The 19,573-nt window shown below is 39.8% G+C and overlaps 1 protein-coding gene across 5 annotated transcripts in view; it reads left to right on the top strand.

The window, feature by feature from the left end:
* PRKCD (protein kinase C delta) overlaps positions 1-19,573 on the top strand; it is a 63,159-nt gene that overhangs the window by 27,050 nt on the left and 16,536 nt on the right. For 4 of the 5 annotated variants that reach the window (XM_058844645.1, XM_058844649.1, XM_058844648.1 and 1 more), the window contains exons 2-4: positions 6,987-7,121; positions 10,937-11,136; positions 12,384-12,444. In XM_058844645.1, coding sequence (XP_058700628.1) covers positions 7,007-7,121; positions 10,937-11,136; positions 12,384-12,444 — 376 coding nt within the window. In that variant the 5' untranslated portion in view covers positions 6,987-7,006. Of the gene's footprint in view, positions 1-6,986; positions 7,122-10,936; positions 11,137-12,383; positions 12,445-15,341; positions 15,553-19,573 lie in introns of those variants that run through there. The other variant, XM_058844650.1, reaches the window with a different exon arrangement.

The raw sequence follows: 19,573 nt of genomic DNA, 5'->3' as shown, positions 1-19,573 counted from the left end.
TTCCTTTGGTTTAGTCCTTCTGAAAGCTGTGAGTAGCTCAACTGTCCTCATGTTCTGGTTGTTGTAAAAAAGTCTATGAAGCTTTTTGCAGAATGGCATGATTCCTTTGGAGAATTTGTATTCACATGATAAAATTGAAGTGCAGTTTTGCAATTCAGTCATGCTGGGGAAGTGGGAGCTGGGAGCTGATCAGGGGCTCAGACTCAGCACAGCTCCTCCAGTGCTCTCTTTAATGACACAGAGCCAGACCTGGTGTAGAGCTTGGCTACAGGCTGTATTATTATAGAGAAGTGTAACTTCATCCCTTTCACAGTATAGGTTTTTTTCCTCTCATGTGGAAGGGATTGTGTTACTTAATTGCAGGGAAAAAACCTCAGCCTCTACTTATTCCCCATGTCAAAGAAAAAAAGAAGCTTCCTAATTAGACCTAAATTATGCATTGCATAGAGGAAAGCCAAGGTTTGCCCCCTATAAAAACATTTTTGGGCATGCTCCCATTTCATAGTGTGATTTGATATTAATGAATTGTTCATTCACCTGGAGCCTTGTAAGGGTCTGTCCAGCCAGCCCCATTGTATCAATCCTTCCAAAATGTTGTTTCAGCTGTACTTAACAAATGATACCAGCCTGTGCTGTCAGAAATAATTAACAAAGTCTTTGGGTTTCAGGCAGCCTTTAACTTCTCGTGTGTTTCTAATGTCTGATGTTTGGGTTTGAAATTAATGAAGGAAATTCATTTGCACTTTTGTTTCAAGCTTGATTTTGGTGATGGTGACAAACTGGCCTGTAGTGTTTTCATGTTTAGTCCTGTGTGTTCACAGGAGAAGGAGAACTCGGGACTCTAAAAAAAAAATTAAAATGGCTGTTTCTTATGCACTTCTGAAGAAAAAACAGCTGACAGTACTTCCCCCTTCTCCCCACCAAGTAGTGGTTGTGGAATATTGGAAAAGCCAACTTTGTTGCTTCAAGTGTTCTCCATTTCCAAAAAAAGGATGTTTGGTGTAAAGTGCTGTTTTTATCTTGCAGCATATGCTGCGTGACAGCCTGGCCTGCTGTCTATTTCAGAGTCCACTATTTCCTCAACATTCTGATCTTTGAGTGTAAAATCCAGAGTTTTTTCATCCTCAATGCACTTGAAACCACTTTAAGAACAGTTCAACTCTTGTTGCTGAGCTAATCGTGTCATCCTATGCTCAAGTAAATTTGGCTCTGTCGTCTTCCTAAAGGCTCCCAAAATCTGGTCTGTTTTACATTGTCCTTGCCTCCAATCTGCATCCCCTCTCAATCTGTATCCCCTTGAGCTTCCAGGAGTTCGTGCTGCCAAGATGGAAAAAGTTTCCCTGTTTAGAAAAATATTTCTGGTGCTCGTATTTTGAAAAGCTTCTCGTTGTAATGATAAGGGAAGATATCAGTAATTATTTTTGCCTTGAATAGTGTTGGGGAAATACCAGCAATTTAGACAGCAGCCACAAATTTGGGCAGTTTGGGGACTGCTGAGCATGCAAAAAAGTGTGGAAACTTGGAAATATTTGTGCTTCTGGCCAAGTGGGATGAAACCAAGGAACATTACTTGCTACATGGCTTATCTGGATGTATTCTTTTCCAGACTGTTGCAACACAGTGACAGATTTTCTCATGTATTTGTTTCTGTTTCTGGACTTGGCCTAACCCAGCAAAAGCAGAAGTATCTGAAAGAAAATATACTTGGGGGAGGAAGGGCAGGAAATGGTAGCTACACTTTTTCCAAGCTGAGTTTTGGACCTTGAGCCGTTCTAGTTGTACTATTAAAAAAATAAAAAAATAAACACCAAAACTTGCATCATTTATACTGAAATTCAATGTATGAACTGTCATTTTGATATTATGAACCAGAAAAAAAAAAAAAATTGCAGTAAGTTTAACAGGAAGAAAATTGAATTGTGAGTTAATTTTTTTGTTGTCTTTTGTTGCTTTTCATAAAGTTGTGTAATTATTTAAAAGCATTTTATAAAGATATACTGTTTTAGAACTGCAGAAATTCTACTTGATTGGGCTGTTTTAAAAGTACTCTTTTTATCCTTGTCTTTCTGAAGATAACTGCACTTTTTAAATATCATTGGATGCATATATTTTGCTTTCATGAGTATAGTCCCACAATTCTAATTTCTGAATTAAACCATTCATAGGAGATAGCTGTACCTTAATGGCTAAACCTCAATAAAAGCACGAGTGATGCTGATGCAGTGGCTGTATTTATGGAGAATTCTGCTTTTGTTTTTTTTGCAGGGCCCTACATGCAACATATCAGTTTAGCCCTGTTTTGTGGAGAGCACTTTTTAAGCCCTCTGTGGATTTTAAGCTTTCAGAGCAGCACATAAGGATGATGGGTTTTCTTGCTATCTCAGGTGGCTGTGAGTGTTCATCATTACAATGTAAAGTGATTTGAGGTTGGATATGTTTTTTAGGGTTTATTTGGGTAGCAGTAGTGCCTAGGGAAGCCTAGCTTATAAAGGCTGCTGCTATGTATCTTTTTGACAAGGTTCATAACAGCAAATATAATAAGCCTCTTGTGAATTGACTTCATTTTTAGATTGACTTTTACCTTCACAGCATCAAATAAAGGCCAGGGCTTGCAACAGAACCTGCAAAAAGTCTCTGTAGACTAATCCTAGGTGTACAATGTAGATAGTGGTTAACACCATGTTCCTTTGGTTCAGTGAATTGACCTACAGCACAGGTACAGTTTTTCTCTCTTGGATCATCAGCTGAAAGGATACAAGTGCAGGGAGTGCAGGTTGTCACTCATGGGAGCAATGAAAACTCACAGTCTGCACTGGTGAAGGATGCTAATCACTCTTCCAGCAGCTTTATTTGCAGGCTTTCTTGTGTGATTGCCAAGCAAGCAACATAATCACCCCTGCAGGCTCTACACAAAGACCACAGAGACCCTTATTTGTGTGTTTGGAAGTGCTGTGGGGGCAGTAAGTTGGACAGGAATTTGTTGCTGTCTTACTTGTACGTGTCCAGAATAGAGTACAGGAAACCCTTGTATAAAAAAGTTTAGGTATAATCTATATTTTTGCATCTTAAAGAAGAAAAGGTTACTGCTTCATCTTCTCAGGGAAGAATGCATTGGTCATCTGTGTGTGGTGCTGTTGGTGATTCCCAGAGCAGTTCTGTGGCCCTGGAAGCAGCCTCAGCAAGGAGCTAAGCAGGAATCAGGCATTTCATGGTAGCAGAGCAGTTCTGTGAGATGGCATGGAGCAGCCGTGATGTGTTGCAGCTTTACACCCATCTGCAAAACATTTCACAGACTAATACAGGGGAACCAGAGGCACAAGCCAGCAGGGTTTCTCAGTTGTATTTCTCATGGATATGTGGTCCTTATCAGTGATGGAACAGCCTGGCTCTATTTGGGCCTATTGGTTTTTAGTCTCTTCAGTGCTCTGTTGTCAGCCAGTGTCAGCGTTTCCTCCAGATCATCCACTGCTCTTCCTCCACATCATCCACTGCTTTGATGTGCCTTCCTGCTTTGTGTAAAAGTTACAACTGTGTCTTTGTTTCTGGGCTGTGCTAGGGCTGGTTTGTCCTCGCTGTTTATAATGAGGCAGAATTACAGCAACAAAGGAACCCTGGCAAGCGCTGCCTTCGCTGCCAGTCCCTGAGAGCTGGGCACTGTTGGAGGGAGAGAAGCTGCAGAATTTACCCTTTGTCCCTTTGGTTGCTGTGGAGAAGGTTTTTAATATAATCTGAATTTTGTGCCATCAAATCTTGATAAAATTCTCCTTGGAATATTTAAGATTTAATATATTAAATATTTCATATTTGCTTTCTTTAAAACTACATGTTACAAACGCATCAATGTGAAAAATTGAACATTTATTCGTCTGGCAGGTGTTGACATTGATGATGTGAAGATGTTTCCAGTTTTCCCCCTCTCTCTCTGTAGTTGATAATAACACTTCTGAGTTTCTTTCCACACTAAATAATCAAAACATCTCAATTTTAAAGCTCAATGGAAAGTACTGTGGATTTTGCAGAATCTGTCCCAGATAGCATAGAACATGGGTTTAGTTTGGATTAGAGAAGATATGAGATCCTTGACAAAATGAATATTGTGCAGGACAGCATCTGATGGTGTGCTCTAAACCACTGTGGCCACCACCAGGTACTTCATGTACAGTAATGTTACTGGAATGTTTTTCCCTTAGTGTTGTTTTTTGGTTTTTTTTTTTTTTTTTCAGGTTTGACTTTGAGATATTGAGCCTGTCATTTAGACTTGGAGTATTCTTGGCGCTCACATCTCAGTTTTTCCACCATTTGGTTTGGATAAAATCTTGGCCTTGAGGGAAAACAGTTTGGCTTTAATACTTCATAGCTGCAATGCAGATTATATGAGTAGATTTTACAATCTCCCTCAATTCAAAGCTGGTGTTTTGCAGCAGTTTCAGTTTTTGACAGATACAGCCCTTAAAACAAGAGTCAGCACTTGTGCTGTCACTTCTGTCACAGTCACAGAGACTGGAGGTGGACTCTTGTCTAAAATGCAACAAGAAAAGCCTGTGTGCTGCTTTCAGTTCTTTTCTTCTCAAATGTGCTCTCACATGAGTGTGTTCTCACATGAGTGTACTCAGCAGGGATTTTGAGAAACTTTGTTGATTTAAAATTAATCTATTTCACTGAATTTCACTGCCAAAACCAGTTTTAGTGTGGTATGTTTTTGTTTAGAGCAGCGCAACTGATGCTTGTCCACTATCTTACAGTACATCTTAGCATAGGAAAGGATCAGAAAGTGTATTTGAGGGGCACATCCAAACCCTCCTTTCTCACTTAAGCTCTCTCTGTCACAATATAGTCTACAATATATAGTGAAGAGTTTGCATGCAGGCATTTAAGATGTCTGCTTCTGTGAAAAAAGCATAATATGTAGGAGTGGAGAAACTTGGCAAGACCAGGCAGCTGCTGAGTTTGTTTGGGCTCTTTATAAGCTGTTGTTAAATGTAAAAGCAAACAGTTATCTTCTGGTTTCCACTGTGACCTTGGACTTTGAACATCATCAAAAACTCTGGGATATTGGTATTTTCTCCTAACTGCTGAATTGCTTGTGTGTAGCATTTCTGAGTGAGAAGTTAGCATTGGAGGTGAACTGAAGCTGAGTACAATGAAACTACAACAAATATCCATATTCAAAACTATGAAGCAGAGGTAAAAATATGGCATCCAAATATATTTGGCCATTTGAAATGAGAAAGATGGTGGGGTTACTCAAAATGTATATGCATAGCTGTTTTTATTGTATCTGATAACTTGGAGATAAATAAGTTGTAAGTCTTTGTATTCTGTCTCAGGTCTAACACTGGCTTGAGTCACATGGGATGAGTGAAATCAGTGCAGTTGTTAGTTTAGCTTTGTCAATGCTTTCCAATTTTTTGTTCATATAGTCACAGGCTTACTGGAAATTGAGACTTCTTGCTGGGCTGTCCCTTCCAGCAGAATTCTCCTGTGATTCTGTTAAATAAACCTTCCAGAGGCAGCTACATGTTGACCTACCCTGTTTGTTTCTACCTATGGCCTCACCGGGTCTTAGAGCTGTTTCCCAGCATTGAACAAGCCTGAAATCTGGTTTCTTTTACATGCATGTTGAGTAGTAATGATATGTGATCTGCTGTTGGCCAGTCCTGTAGCTGAGTACTGGGGTGTAGCTCTGAACAGAGTGAGCACAGGGTCTCTTGAGCAGCTAAAATATGTTCCTCATTAAAACTTTTGATGAGTATTGTGCTTGAGTTGCATTTGTGAAAGTGAGCAGTCAGATGGTATTTGTTAATTTTTAAAAAAGCTGTCTATTTTTCTTTCTTTGTGAGGTCACCTCAATCTCCACTCTCATCAAATAGTGCCCCAAGCTGCAATAAGCAGTGGATTAGTTTGGGAGGGTTATTACTTTATTTTGAGTCTGTGTGAATGAGAATTATAGTTGAGACTTTTTGTTCTTCAGGAGGATAAGCAGTCGTGCCAAGCAATCCTAAACTTGCTTTCTAACTCTTGTTTTACTCAACAGAAATAAAGTGGTTCCCCACTTTATTTACAGTTAAAAAAAAAACTCACTGAAAGTCATCAAATGTTTCCATTTATTGAAAATGGTCCCCACATGAGGAGAGTGTGAGATGTGCAAATGATGCTGTCAGGAGCTATATGCTGTCTTGCTGCAGAGACTTGAGTTCAGTCTCTTATCTAAATGACTGCAAGGGCCTTAAGAAATAGAAGAGAAATGTTAATTGTTTCTCAGGTCAATGTCTTTGCATTTTAAAATGCCAGCATGTGCAAGATTGCTTGAAATGTTCTTCCTAATGCTGCTTGACTGAGCTGGTTGGCAATCTACAGTCAGAAGGCCAGTTCAACCCCATTTCAAATCTTATTTTTTTTTCCACCATCTCTTCCTGTTACCTTGTTATTTCTTTCCTCCTAATCCCTCCTTCCTTGCATCCCTCATTCTCCAAATGCACTAGCATTGCTTTTCTCCCAGATGACTCTTTTCTCTTAGCCTTTGGATAAATACTTTTTGTGTCAGAAAACAATGTGACTTACAGGACAAACTCCATTGCTAAAGGTGATGTGAGTTGTAAACTGAAATCTACTCTAAATTCAAGAGTTCTTAAGAATGGGGGAATACTGTAATGAAACACCTGTTTGCTGACTTAGAAATTACAGGTGTTTTGAATTCTTGTAATTCCTGACACTTTAAAACAGGTGACACAGTAGCTCTGGAGCTTTTTCACCTGTCCCTCTTCTCTTTGCCTGGTGTGTGCAGGTTTGGAGGCTCACAGGTTGGATCACTAGCTCTGGATGCATCCTAGGATTTGTGAACTGCCACCTGGAAACAATACAAGAATTGAAGCCATGCGATTGTAGCTTCAATAGAAGCTCTGATGGCTGCTGAGAAATATGTCATTTTATTACATATATCAGCCCAGGTCTTTTATGCTGAAAATTTTATTTCTTTCTTTCCACAGGTTGTGTATTATCCTGAACGATGGCCCCCTTTTTACGGATATCTTTCAACTCATTTGAGCTGGGACCTGTTCAGAATCAAGGAGAGCAACTACAGCCTTTCTGTGCTATCAAGATGAAGGAAGCTCTGACTACAGGTGAGGTTACAAATGGGGATGATTTTCTGAATACTAGTAAATTTTTGAGAAATACTGTAATCCTCCTTAATCTGTGAATGGCAGTGAGTCCTTCTCTTCCTGTCATGCCAAGCACTTCAATGTGAGCTTTCCTTTTGGAATGGGAGAAATAATAATGACTGTTTTCTCTACCCCCACCTTAAAGCAAAGCTTCCTTATTGGGAAACTGGGAGCTGGACTGCAGCAAGTTTGAGAGAACTACCACAGAGCAGCAAATGGTCTTTATTGGCTTGGAGGATGGGTAATGATGAGAGGTGCAGTTTGTTATTTTGGGTGAATTGTTTGCTTGAAGTGACTCACACTGAAGGTCCTCTTAGCACAGAAAAACAGAATTAGCTGTGCTGGAAGGGACCCTCAAAGATCAGAGTCCAGTTCCTGATGGTCCTGCATGGGACCATCCCCAAAAGTCACACCCTGTGCCTGAGAGAGCTGTCCATATCCAGAGCTCCTGGAGCTCTGTCAGCCTCAGGGCTGTAAACATTCCCTGGTCCCTTCAGTGCCCCACCAGCCTCTGGGAGGAACCTTTATCTAATACCCAACCTGACACAGCTTCAGGCCATTCCCTTAGGTTCTGTCACTGTCACCAAAAAGCAGAGATCAGTGCCTGCCCCTCTTCCCTTCATAAGGAAGTTGTAACTGCAATGAGGTTTCCCCTCAGTCTTCTCCAACTGAACAGATCAAGTGACTCACCAGGCCCTCAGCCTTCAAAGATCTCATCTTAACAGAAACTGGTCCAAAGGTTTATAATATTTTGTGACATTTGGCTAGGTTACACCACTGTAGCCAAACAGGATGAGAAGGAATTGCTGTATTAGGCTAGACTGCAGTGCTCTAATCCTGCACTATGGCTCTAGAGATGCACAAAACATCAAAGAATGCAGAAAAGGATGAAGTTTCTTCTTCCTCACGACATGATTGGTCTTTTACCTTATTGCTGAGGGTAAAAGCTGCATTTAGACTTGAAATACAAGGCGAAGTAACTTTTCCAGAAAGTGTTGTCATCCAGCAAATGCACTGAGCTCCAAAGTAGTTTCCTAATCTGCTGGGAGAACCTCTGAAGAAATGGTGTTGGAGGTGTTGCAGCTGCCAGAATATGTGGAGAAATGAAAGTAATCAAAATAAATCCACTGGGTTTTTTCCAGCCATTTGCTTTTGAAAAGTAGAATTGTCCCAATATTTCCTAGTCTTTGCTTCCATGTGTCTTTGACGTACTAAAAAAGGCAGAGGAGATGGAACTCCTTGGAGAAGTAAGTGATTTGAGTAATCAGGAAAATAATCTAATGCTCCTGTTGTGAGTTTGACAAGATCTGGAACAGCTTTTTGTTGGATTTGAAAGGTGAAACACAATCAAGGAAAAATTTATTGTATAGGAAGAAGAAAATCATAGAGCTTGATGATTAGGCATTGAGCCAGTTTGCAAACATGTGATGTGTTTTGAAGTCAAGAGTGCGAGCAGAGAAGCCAGGGAGGCCTGAGTACAGCAGAGGCAGGAACAGCTCTAGAAGGCTGTTCTTTGCTGACACTTCAGTGTTCATTTGCAGACAAGGATTGTGATCCATAACAATCCTTGATTAGTATGATTTTAATTACAAAAACAACATGGCTGTTTCCAGTAACTGAGACACCTTTTTGTTTTATGTAGGGTAAAAATGTATAGAGCTGATTGATCAAAGCAGATATGAACTGGGACATGGGAATAGGGAGAGGAGAGGCCTATGGACAGACTGGAATTATTCTTTCCCCTTCTAAGAATCTTACAAAGAGTATTACCAACTCTTTACAAACTGCTGCTGTTTCTGCAAACCCTAAATTACTGTAAAAGGTTCAGAAAATATGCAATTTCTCCTATTGCCAAGGATGCCTCCTGAACTGTGACTTTTTGATGAAGGGGTCTGGCTTTAGCAATCCAAAATGCAGGCCAGTGTAAAAGTCTTGCTGTGCAGCCAGCCTGCTTTTTATCCCCCTCCTTACCTTTACAGTCTGCCCTAATAACCTCTTAGTAAATGTGTTGCTGTGGAACTTGGAACGTGGTTTAATGACTGCCTTAGTGGTGCTGGGTTAGTGGTTGGACTCGATGATTTTAAGAGTCTTTTTCAATCTAAACAATTCAGTGATTCTGTGACAATATTTTCAAGTTTTTTTCATCCAACAGGGCTCTGGAAGTAGGTTTGTACTGTGAAAGGCTTGAGCCTTCTGCACAGTTCCCCAAATTCAGGAGAAAAGCTTTTGACTGAGTAGAGGAGGAATGCTCAAGTTTTGGAATGGAGAGGCCCTCAGGTGGCCATTTCTGAGCATTTTGGAATGTCCTTTGGCAAGTGGCTCAGGGCTGTGTCCAAGCTGTAACTCCCAGTGCTGCTGCTGGCAGGCATTCCCTAATAAAGCAGTGCAAGGACATCATTCCCTGTGCTGGTCTGCAGCACAGCTGAGAGGAGTGCATCCAGCAAGCTCTTAAGGAATGAACACTGATTTTGCCTTGAATTTCCACGAAGATTTTAAAATATTAAGTATCTAACAGACCACACTGCAGCTTCTGGGAAGGGTCCAACTATTTAATCTGCTTTACTATTGCCTTGATATCATAACAGAAAATGGATCATTCAGAGCTGGAGAGGCACTTAGAAATCACTCCTGTTGCAAAAAAAAAAATCTCAATAAATAGCAAAAATTGTGTAGAATGTAGAAAATTGTATTCAGGGCACAAATGGAGAATAATTGGCTTGGTAGCAAATCAGAAGAAAACTGGGAAGTGGCACTGTGTGCCAGAGTCACAGTGAAGAGCTGGATGTGGTTTCTTAGGAGACACCATCACTTTGGATGTGTTGATGGGACTTAGAGACCCAGATGTAGAAATATGCCAAAGCTTGTCAGAGATTGTGCAGCCACTGGCTGTTTTCTGTGCCCAAGATGTAGACAGGAAGAAATAAGTATAATGGGTAGAGACTGAAGCTGTGTATTAGAATCATAGAATACCAGGCTGGAAGGGACTTCAAGGATCATCCAGCCTTTCTTGGCAAAAAGGAAAAAAAAATAAATCCATCTAATAAGAATAGTACAGCACTGTAAAACTCCTAACAAAGCTGAGATGCTTTTAAAGGAAAGCAAAAAAAAAAATAAGGGGGGGAAAAAAGGACATTTTTTGAGGTAATTTTAGCTTTTTTTATTCCTTGACTACACAAGGTCTGCATGTACTACAGAGGGCAGATAAGGCCCTGAAATATCCTTTAAAAAGTAGCAGTCATGGTAGAGCACAATGCCAAGGAGAGTGACTTATGAATACAAGTGAAATGTTGGGATAACTTGGAAGTAGATTAATGAAATGTGAAGCCTTTCATCTCTCAGACACTGGTTTCAATTTAAACTGGGTCAGTGTGAGGTTTATCTTAATTTATCTTATAGCAGTAGGTATTCACGATGATCAGATGACACTTCACGGAGATTTATACCAGAATGGAGCCGTGCAAGTATTCCCTGTCAAGTTGTGACTGACTGAACCAGCTTATGAATTCCACATCAGGGTTTGTCCCTCCTGCTCTCCAGCTCCATGTTAACCCCTTCACTGCCTTTCCAAGTTCATTGGGGTGGGCTTTGCCAAGAAAAAAAAAGTTTTGTCAAGAACTTTTGAACTGAGGATTTAAACTTTGTTCCAACAACAGTAAAAGAAGCAGTAAATCTGCTTTTAGTTTCAGTATAAGTGTTCCCTCTTTTATTTTGTTGAGTTTAAATATTAGATCTGTATACATTTTACAGTTTTGGTTCTTTTCTTTTGTGGCTTTCAGAGAGAGGAAAAACTCTAGTTCAGAAGAAACCCACCATGTATCCCGAATGGAAATCGACTTTTGATGCCCACATTTATGAGGGCCGAGTGATCCAGATAGTGCTGATGAAAGCAGCAGAGGAGCCACTGTCTGAAGTGACTGTGGGGGTGTCTGTGCTGGCAGAACGGTGCAAGAAAGGCAATGGCAAAGCAGAGTTCTGGGTAAGGAAAAAGATTAATTCCTCAAATTGCTGACCTAGTTTAGTTTCTTTCAAGCTGAATGAATGCCTTGTGCCTTTTAGGCTTACAGATTTTCCGTGGTCGGTAGAATCTCTCTAGTTTGTATTCACCTGTTACACTTGGGGTTTTTTTTCACACCTTGATTTCTAAGGTGTGAAATTATTGAGAAAAGTAAAAGCTAATAGTGATCAGTTTTAGCCAGTTCAGTGGTCTCAAATCCTCTGCTTATTATCCATAGAACAGCTACCACATTGACATCATCAGTGCTAAACTCTGCACAACCTGACATGTCTTGGACAGAGCATCATGGCCAGCGAAGAGACCACTTAGCATAGCCTGTAAGGTTATTTTTGTGTGTGAAGAGACAGCCTGGCATTCATAGCTGTAACTGAGGTCTTGGCCTTCAGTAAACTTTGCTGGGCAAATATTCTGAGTGTCAGACACTGCCTTAGAGTTGAACTAGCTCATTATCCCAGTAGGATGATGGGATTTGTGGGGATATGTTCACGAGTGTATCTAATGTAACTGTGGTTTGGTTTTGTCTGGGGATTGGATTTTTCATCCCAAGTTGTATTTAGTGTAACCCAGTGGTACTTTGCTCTGTGCTGAAGTGAAGGTTGAGTCACTCTTATGTGGTTAAGAGTTTCTTATCTTTTATGAAGGCAGCAGTTTAAGAATTAGTGGCTACTTTCTGAGTATAGGAACTGACCTCAGCTGTTGGCTTAAAAGGCACTTTTTTTTTTTGCTGGTCTGGAGAATTTGCCACAGAAACCATGTGTAATGGTTTTGAGGATGAAAGGAAAATAAATTTTGATTATACCACTTTATTTCATTGCCAGCAACAGCATTTGATATCACTATGGTTTGTACTCTGAATAAACATATAAAGGATTGTATAGACTTCTTTTAAAACTGGGTTCCTGTGCAGATTGAGTTTGCTAATAGTAAAAACAGAAGCCAGCAAACTTCTTTGCAGACACGGGGAAGGAACAAACAATATGAGCTCTGACCATGCTCAGCTCCTGGGGACACATCAAAGCAATGCAGCACACGAGTAAAAGCAAGAGAATAAAAGCCCCTGACTCAGCTGCAATAGTGAGATATGGAAGAGGATTGTAATCAAATAGTTATTGAATAGTCTACACTTTGATACCCTAGAAAGATCTGTTTAAATTCCTGAGAGATGCAGTCAATCACACATTTTACTGTTGCTATCTTTCTTTCCACAGCTTGACCTTCAGCCTCAGGGGAAGGTTCTGATGGCTGTGCAGTATTTTTTGGAAGATGCAGGTAAAGTCAACTTTTTGTTTTCAGTTATGAGAAAAAAGGTTTTTTTGCAGAACACAAGATGTAGCTTACAAAAAATATATCACCTGGTGTGGTGAGCAGAATCTTACTAAATTAATTTTATTAATTTGCTTTCCAGGTTTTTGGGTTTGTTTTTTTTTGTTATGCAGACTCATGGCAGGATTTGTTCATTTCTAAATACTGTTGCATTTAGGCACTTTTGGATCTTTATTATGTCTGTTCTCATATTTTGATGTTATAGTAATCTATTGTTAATATATAATATGCTAATATTATCTATTCCTTTTTAGGTGCAAACAAGTTTAATCTCTTGCTCTACCTTATGTGGGAAACTGTTTTTGTGGATTAGAGAAGTGAGTCTGAGTTTCCTGGGATTCAGACATCCTATTCACTAATTACAGAAACTGATTGTAGCTATGAGTGAATGGTTTAGTGTTAAAATGCAAATCTAGTCAATGATCTGACCTACCAGTTTGAAAAGTGAACAGCCTGTCTGTGTCAGAAACCTTAACAGGCTCTTTGGAAATGAGCTAGGAGGGAAGCTTCAAGCACAATAATAAAACCAAGAATTTTGGCATGGATTTGTGTATGTGGGGAGTCCTTTCCTAAAGGAAATGCTGTAAACCTCACAACTTGCTCAGCTTGTAGTTAAGACTTTCCCATACTAGAAGTCATGAAACCATTATTTCTTGAGAATAATATTGTAATTATAATATAACTGGTCTGACAGACCTGGCCTACCAGTCTTATAAGGTTTAATAGTATGTGTTCATAAATAACTGAAAAGACTAAGCAGGAAGTTTTAGATAGTTAGATTTTTTTCCACCACAGACATTTATAGAGGGAGCACAGTTCTGCTCTCTAGAACAAGTGCATTGGGAAGTACCATACATTTTTTTACCATCTGTGCAGAAGATAGAATGTGATGTGCATAGGTTACATTTCAGAGGTGATGTTTTATCTTTGTGATGACAAAAAAAACAGCCTATATACCTGTTGCTTTGGTGTCTATGAAAAGTCAAGACTTTAAAGCAAAATTTAAAAACTGCCATGACTTGAAATAGAGGCTGTGAGAGCTCTTCTCAGGTGTGCATAAACTGGTGTGAGCCATTATATTACAAAATATTTATCTTGGTCTTCGTTATAGTTTCCTGCACAAGGCTGTTTCATGGGGCAATGGTACTATGATCATATATATTTAATGAGATATATAGAAACCCATTTCTCCTGGACATCCAGAAGTTTCTCAAGCAAATCTGTGCAAACCCAGTTTCTGTATTTTCAGTTGTTTATTTAATGAGGCTGAAGCATATTTTCTCCTCTCCACACAGATGTGGAAAAGTACAGATAGCATAAGTGAAAACCTTCCATAATTTATTATTAGTTGTTAGTAGGAAGGTAATATACTTGTGTGCTGAAAGTACTAAATTAATTTTACTCAGTAATCAAAATAACTTAAAAATAGATACAATGTTCTTGCAGCTCTTTTTATTGCCTTTATTAGGGATTGCAGATGGTGCTGGATGAAGCCTAAATACCAGACGATCATTAAGTCATGTATTTATATTCTAATTGGCAAGTTAATATTCACATCTTTATGCACTTTCTTGACCTTCTACTTGGCAATGACTTCCTATTTACCTTCTGCTTTATATGAAATTAGTCACTGATACATTTTTGGTAACTAAACCACAGAGGTGGTGGAAATTGCCTTTCAAGACATTTATTCATCTACATTTTGTGAAGGCAAGTCACTCAAGCTGATATTTTAATGTGACCACTGCAAATATCAATACATTTTAACAAAACTACTCCTCCTCAAGGTTGTAAACCTCCCTTATGTCAGTGTGTAATGCTGCTAAATAGGCTAACACTGATTGTTGGCTCATCATTGTGCTGCTGTAAATGTTCTCTCCAGTTAAATTAGCACTTACCAGTGTGAGAGCAGAGAGGTTTGCTGGTGCACTGCAAGCATGTTTGTGTAACATCCATTCCCCCCACTGCTGAAACCCTCAGTTAACAGCTGAAAGCTCAGAGACAGTTCACATTCCTTCCTATGCACTTGTCATTTTGTTCTCCCTCTGACCTGCCTTTGCACACAGAACTCTCTGGTAGCTGTGTTTCTAAAATACTAAAAAAGGCTTGTTCTGAAACTGGTATTTCAGTTGTTCCCTGGTTTATTCAAAGGTATTGCTGCCATTTGTATCTTTGAGTTATAGGTGCTACCTTTTGTTTGAAAATCTCCAAGCACTTCACAAAAGAGACTAATTCTTTCTTTGGCTTGTTTTGAAAACTGAGGCTGCTGTTTTTCAAACCTTTCTTTTAAGTAGCAAACATTCTGCTACCTTTAGAGAAAACTGCTTTCCTCTGCTGCAGTGGTACAGAGCAGGAAAATCAGAATGTTATTGCTCCATTAACAGGTATATTCTCAGAGGGGAAAAAAAATCACAAAATAAGCTGGTATTAATGGTTCTTCCATGGTAGACTACACTGAGACTTTTCATTTGAGTATTCTTTTTCCAGATTGAGGCTTGAGACCTGACCAATTAATTTAGTGCTGCATATGAAAAGTCTTACCAGTCTTAAAGGTTTTTTTCTTCCTAGACCCTATAAAATGAGGACTACAGAGCCCTGCCTTAGAGTTGTCAAAGAACTTTGTCTTCTGTCCTGTAATTTGAATATGAGCTTGTGCTGGAAATTCAAAAGCTTTTCTCCTCGTGTGTGAAATGTGAGAACATGGTGTTAACCTCAATTTTCATTTTGAAATTGTTTTCCTTCTACCCCTTCTACTTTCGTTGTAGTATTGAAACTAGGTTATAATTCTGTAAAGCAGCTTTAGTTTTAATAGGTGGGAATTGAAATGCGTTTAATGCTTTGCTTGATCTTTGTTTATTCAAACGTGGTTAATGACCTCCTTGAGTAAGAAAACGCAGAACCTCACTCTCCTGAGTGTGTCGTGCAGTGTTAGCAGCTTTGGGAGTGTGCTTGTGTCTTGGGTTTGAATTCTGAATTGCTGTTTTGCTGGCTACAGCTTCCTGCAGAAAGGGGCAGTGAAATTTTCCCTTAAAATGCCATTAGAAGTACCAGAAGGTGAGTAATTTGCCTGTGAACTTTTGCTATCTCAAGTGTCTGACTTCTGGGAGAGGGACATGAACCAGAGAACTGAATATATTTTGAATGCATTGCTCTCTGTGTGTTGAGTGTTAGAGAAGCATGAGACTTCAACATTTTTCTGAGTTACCTGTGAAAAATAATACATTAAATAACAGATTTGCCATTTCAGTGTGTGTATTGTATGGGCCTGAAGTAAGTTTTGAAGAAAGTGTCTCTATGGATGAGGTGTGTTGTGGCAGGATGGTCACATTTTTAATGAATAATAGTGATGAGGGCTGAAGAGCCAGAACTGAACCTTATAATTGTACATGGGGATGTTGGTATGATTTAATCATTTAACTGAGAAAATGCTGTTTCTAGAAATTTGGCTAATGAGGAGGGTGTTCAGTGGCACCTCATATCTGCTTTAATCTGCACCAGAAGTGAGATTGCATGAATTTAACAAAAACATCTGCAGGCTTTATCTTCTGATTTTTCTCTAGGAGAATCAGACAGTTGCAGATGTGATTTCATAGATACCAGGCTGGTGTGTCTGTGGTTCCCAAGGTAGTTAATGTGTTGTGTGGAGCACAGAAAATCTGATATAGTTTGTACCTTCAGTAGGAGTTTGATTGAGATGCTGTATCTTTAAAGGCTGGGTTTACTGTCTAATTTGAAAAAGAAAAAAAAAAACTCTTTTCCAGTTTATTCCTGGTTTTATCACCACAAATGAGATACCAGAGGTCTCTGAAGAAGCATTTACCAAAACACTGAGCTGTAAAAAACACTACAAAGTCTGCCATGTGCTTGGTTTGGGGGGATTTAATCCTGGATTGAAAAGCAGGGCTTGTTAAAGCTGGTGTTTTGTTTTACACTTTGTTCAAGGCCAGGCTGGATGGGGCTCTGAGCAACCTGGTCTAGTGGAAGTTACCCCTGCCTGTGGCAAACATTGGAGCTGAATACTCTGACCCAAAGCTGTGAGCCTCTTTAGAGGGGTAGCACACAGACCAGAATGATTTAATGCAGCACGTTCATGCCACAGAACTGAACACTTTTGGGAAACTTCTGTAAATGGTTTCTTGGGGTTTTGGGTTTGGTTAGGTTTTTTTAACAGGTGATATTTAAAACAGTATTCTCCAGGACCAGGTTGAAGAGCAGTTTGCCTCTGAGACAGTTCATGCTGGGAAAATCTCCTTTGTCAGGAACAAGCTTTCCCTTTTAATGATTCCTCTGAGAGATTAATATTTTTCTTGACCTGAGGATGCACTTAACTTTCAAACAAAGCCAAGTGCAAGGCTGCAGAACAGCAGAAGGAGACAGACACTGAACAGAAATGTTAGTGGGGTTTGTAATTTATTATAAAGTTTCAGGCAAATCTCAGCCTCTGCAACCAGCTCAGAAAATTCCTTTCCTTTCCCTGTTTGAAGTGAAGTTCTGGTTCCCAGTCTCTGACAGGAGCATTGTTATCTTTCCTTTTCACAAACAGCACCATGAAATGAGCAGGTTAAAATTAAAAATGAACTCTGAGGATGGTAAATATTTTTTCAATTCTTTTTTTTTTTTTTTTTTTTTTAAAAATAGGGTTATCCTGTTTTCTTCTGTCCTTGATCTTTTGAGGTTCAATTGAGACAATGTGACATCTCACCTTGACATTTATTACAGCTCAGCAGAGTCCCAGCAATATTATTTTAGTAAATGTTTTCCAGGCAATGTGTTGGGTGTTGTGTGGCTGTGGGGACGGTGAAATGTTCAGCAGGACGGGCACTGCAGCTGAACAGGGAATACAGGGGGTGTTTGCAGCAGTCTGGAGAGCTGCACTGTCAATTCACAGCCCTGCTTCATGGTTTCTTCATGAATGTACAGCACTGAGTTCTGGGCGTTTGTGTCAGATCAGCTGCAAGTTTTGAGAAGAGACCTTGAAATACATGAGTGTGTCAGTGATAAATATTAACCACAGCTCTCAACAGAGGAAATAGATTATGTTTAATGGTGTGTGCTGCGTCGAAAATGATTCATGTCAAGTCCAGGCTGCAGAGGTCACCTGGATCCTGGTTGCTGATTCAGCTGTTCTGTGCTTGCTCTTTCTGACCATGTACTGGTTCATGATAAGCATTTAATTTATGGGAACCCTGACTTGCTTGGAGGGGGAAGCAAAGTTTTCCCTTGGTGTTTCTCCATCCCACTCATCTCCACCCTGCATCCATACAGTTATTGTGAAAGTTACTTCCCTGTAATTGTTGATTATCTCTGCATCTCTGAAATTAAGCCTTTATTCTCCAGTTAATTCCATGATTGGCTGAGCTGCTTAAAACTTTTGGAGCAATACACATTAAAGGCAATTTACACATTAAAGATAACTTGTTAAACATGCCCATAGTAAATTGAAATTATGCCACAATTTCCGAGCTACCTCAGCTCCAGATGAGCTTGACTAACAGCTGCTCTCCAAACCTCTCAGCTGCTTCTGAACCAGACAAAAATGTTTTCAGCTATTCTTTGTTATATTGGTTGGTTTTGGCAAAGGAATCTAACAAGGCAGCTGAGTTCTAAAGTCTGTGTGTCCTCACATGCAGATTTTGAGGTTTTGCTGTGCTCAAGGATTCTTCCTCATTAAAGTATACTTAAGGAAAATGTGCAAAATAAAAAAAAAAAAAAAAAGAGGAAAAACCCCAAAGTGATCAGTTTATATAATTACCATCTCAAGGAAATGATTGTCAGTCTCACATATTTCTCTTAAGTTTGATATCAGGGTTTCAGAGAGGGAGGAAACGCTGGTGTTTCCCATAAATTGATCAACTTCTGTCAGAAACTTCTGCACACAGTATCAGCAATACTAAATTGTTCCAAGTACTTCAGTGTGAGGTTTGTTCCTCACTAAACACTTGGTTTGCTTGTGTTATGGACTTCAGAAAGGCTTTTGTTTGGTAATTTGCTGCATCACAGGTGATCTCAGAATATTGCCATAAAGCAGAAGGCCTTTCTCTGCTTTTTGCTGTTACTGATTAAATCTCCCTTACAAAGACATCCTTTACAGCAGCAAACAATATGAAATATTGTTTCCTCTCAAGCACTTGGCTTCCCTTGCACCACACAAGTGTGGTTTCCCTGAAGCATTTGGGGAGCAGTGGGTGAGGTCTGTGTGTTTGCTCAGCACGATTAAGCAGAGATAGCACAGTTTGCAGACTGCCACAAGCTGAAGTCAGCAGCTGATGAGATTGTGTGGGGTGAATTCAGCAGCCTGTTTGAACAAGGAAAACAAATCCTGTTCCTGGAGGGGTAGGGGTAACTGAGGGACTGTCACAGTGCACACTGGAAGGTCCTTTCAGGGACTGTCAGGATGGGTTTTTCTCTGAACCAGGTAGTCAGTTTCTCAGAAAAGTATATTAATACCTAGTGGCAAAACCTGGAGACATTTTTTAAACTTTCTTTTCACTAATATGCTTAATTTTTCCTTAATCTCTGAGCTAATGATGCCATTTCTTTTCTGAGACAGCACACAGCTGCTACAGTGTGGCTGCTGCTGGCTGTGACAGATAAATTAGTTTAGGACACTCAGAATGGTGTCTCATGACAGATTGTATTCCAGGTTCAGCAGTCTGTTGGAATAGCAGTGGTGGCAGCCAGGTGAAAAAAAAGAGAAGAACCAAGTGCATCTAGCAGCCAGAAAACCTGAGCTCCTGGGTAATTTTGTAGTAAGCTCAGGCACTGCAGTGAGTGGCAAAGGAAACAAATCTGCTTCTGTCAGTGCTAAAAGCAAGGTTCCCACTGATCATGATAAAAGGCAGCAATGCAACAGAGCGAATTTTAAAAAACTATTATATTGACAATGGGGAAAATGCTCTTCTGACTTTTTCCTTCCTCCTGTGGAAATTCCCAGCCTGCAAACTGCAAGATCCTGTTGCCCTCAGCTTTTCAGCACTTTGGAGATGTGAACCATGTCCATGTTTCTTCCAGGCTGGCACCCACAAGCTGCTGGCCAGAGCTGATGGAGTTAGCAGTTGATCAGCTCCTCTTTGCC

Source organism: Poecile atricapillus, chromosome 9, assembly GCF_030490865.1.
Source record: "Poecile atricapillus isolate bPoeAtr1 chromosome 9, bPoeAtr1.hap1, whole genome shotgun sequence".
NCBI classification, from domain to species: Eukaryota; Metazoa; Chordata; class Aves; order Passeriformes; family Paridae; genus Poecile; species Poecile atricapillus.
The sequence above is the reverse complement of the archived record's forward strand: the minus strand, read 5'-3'. Positions and strand labels throughout refer to the sequence as shown.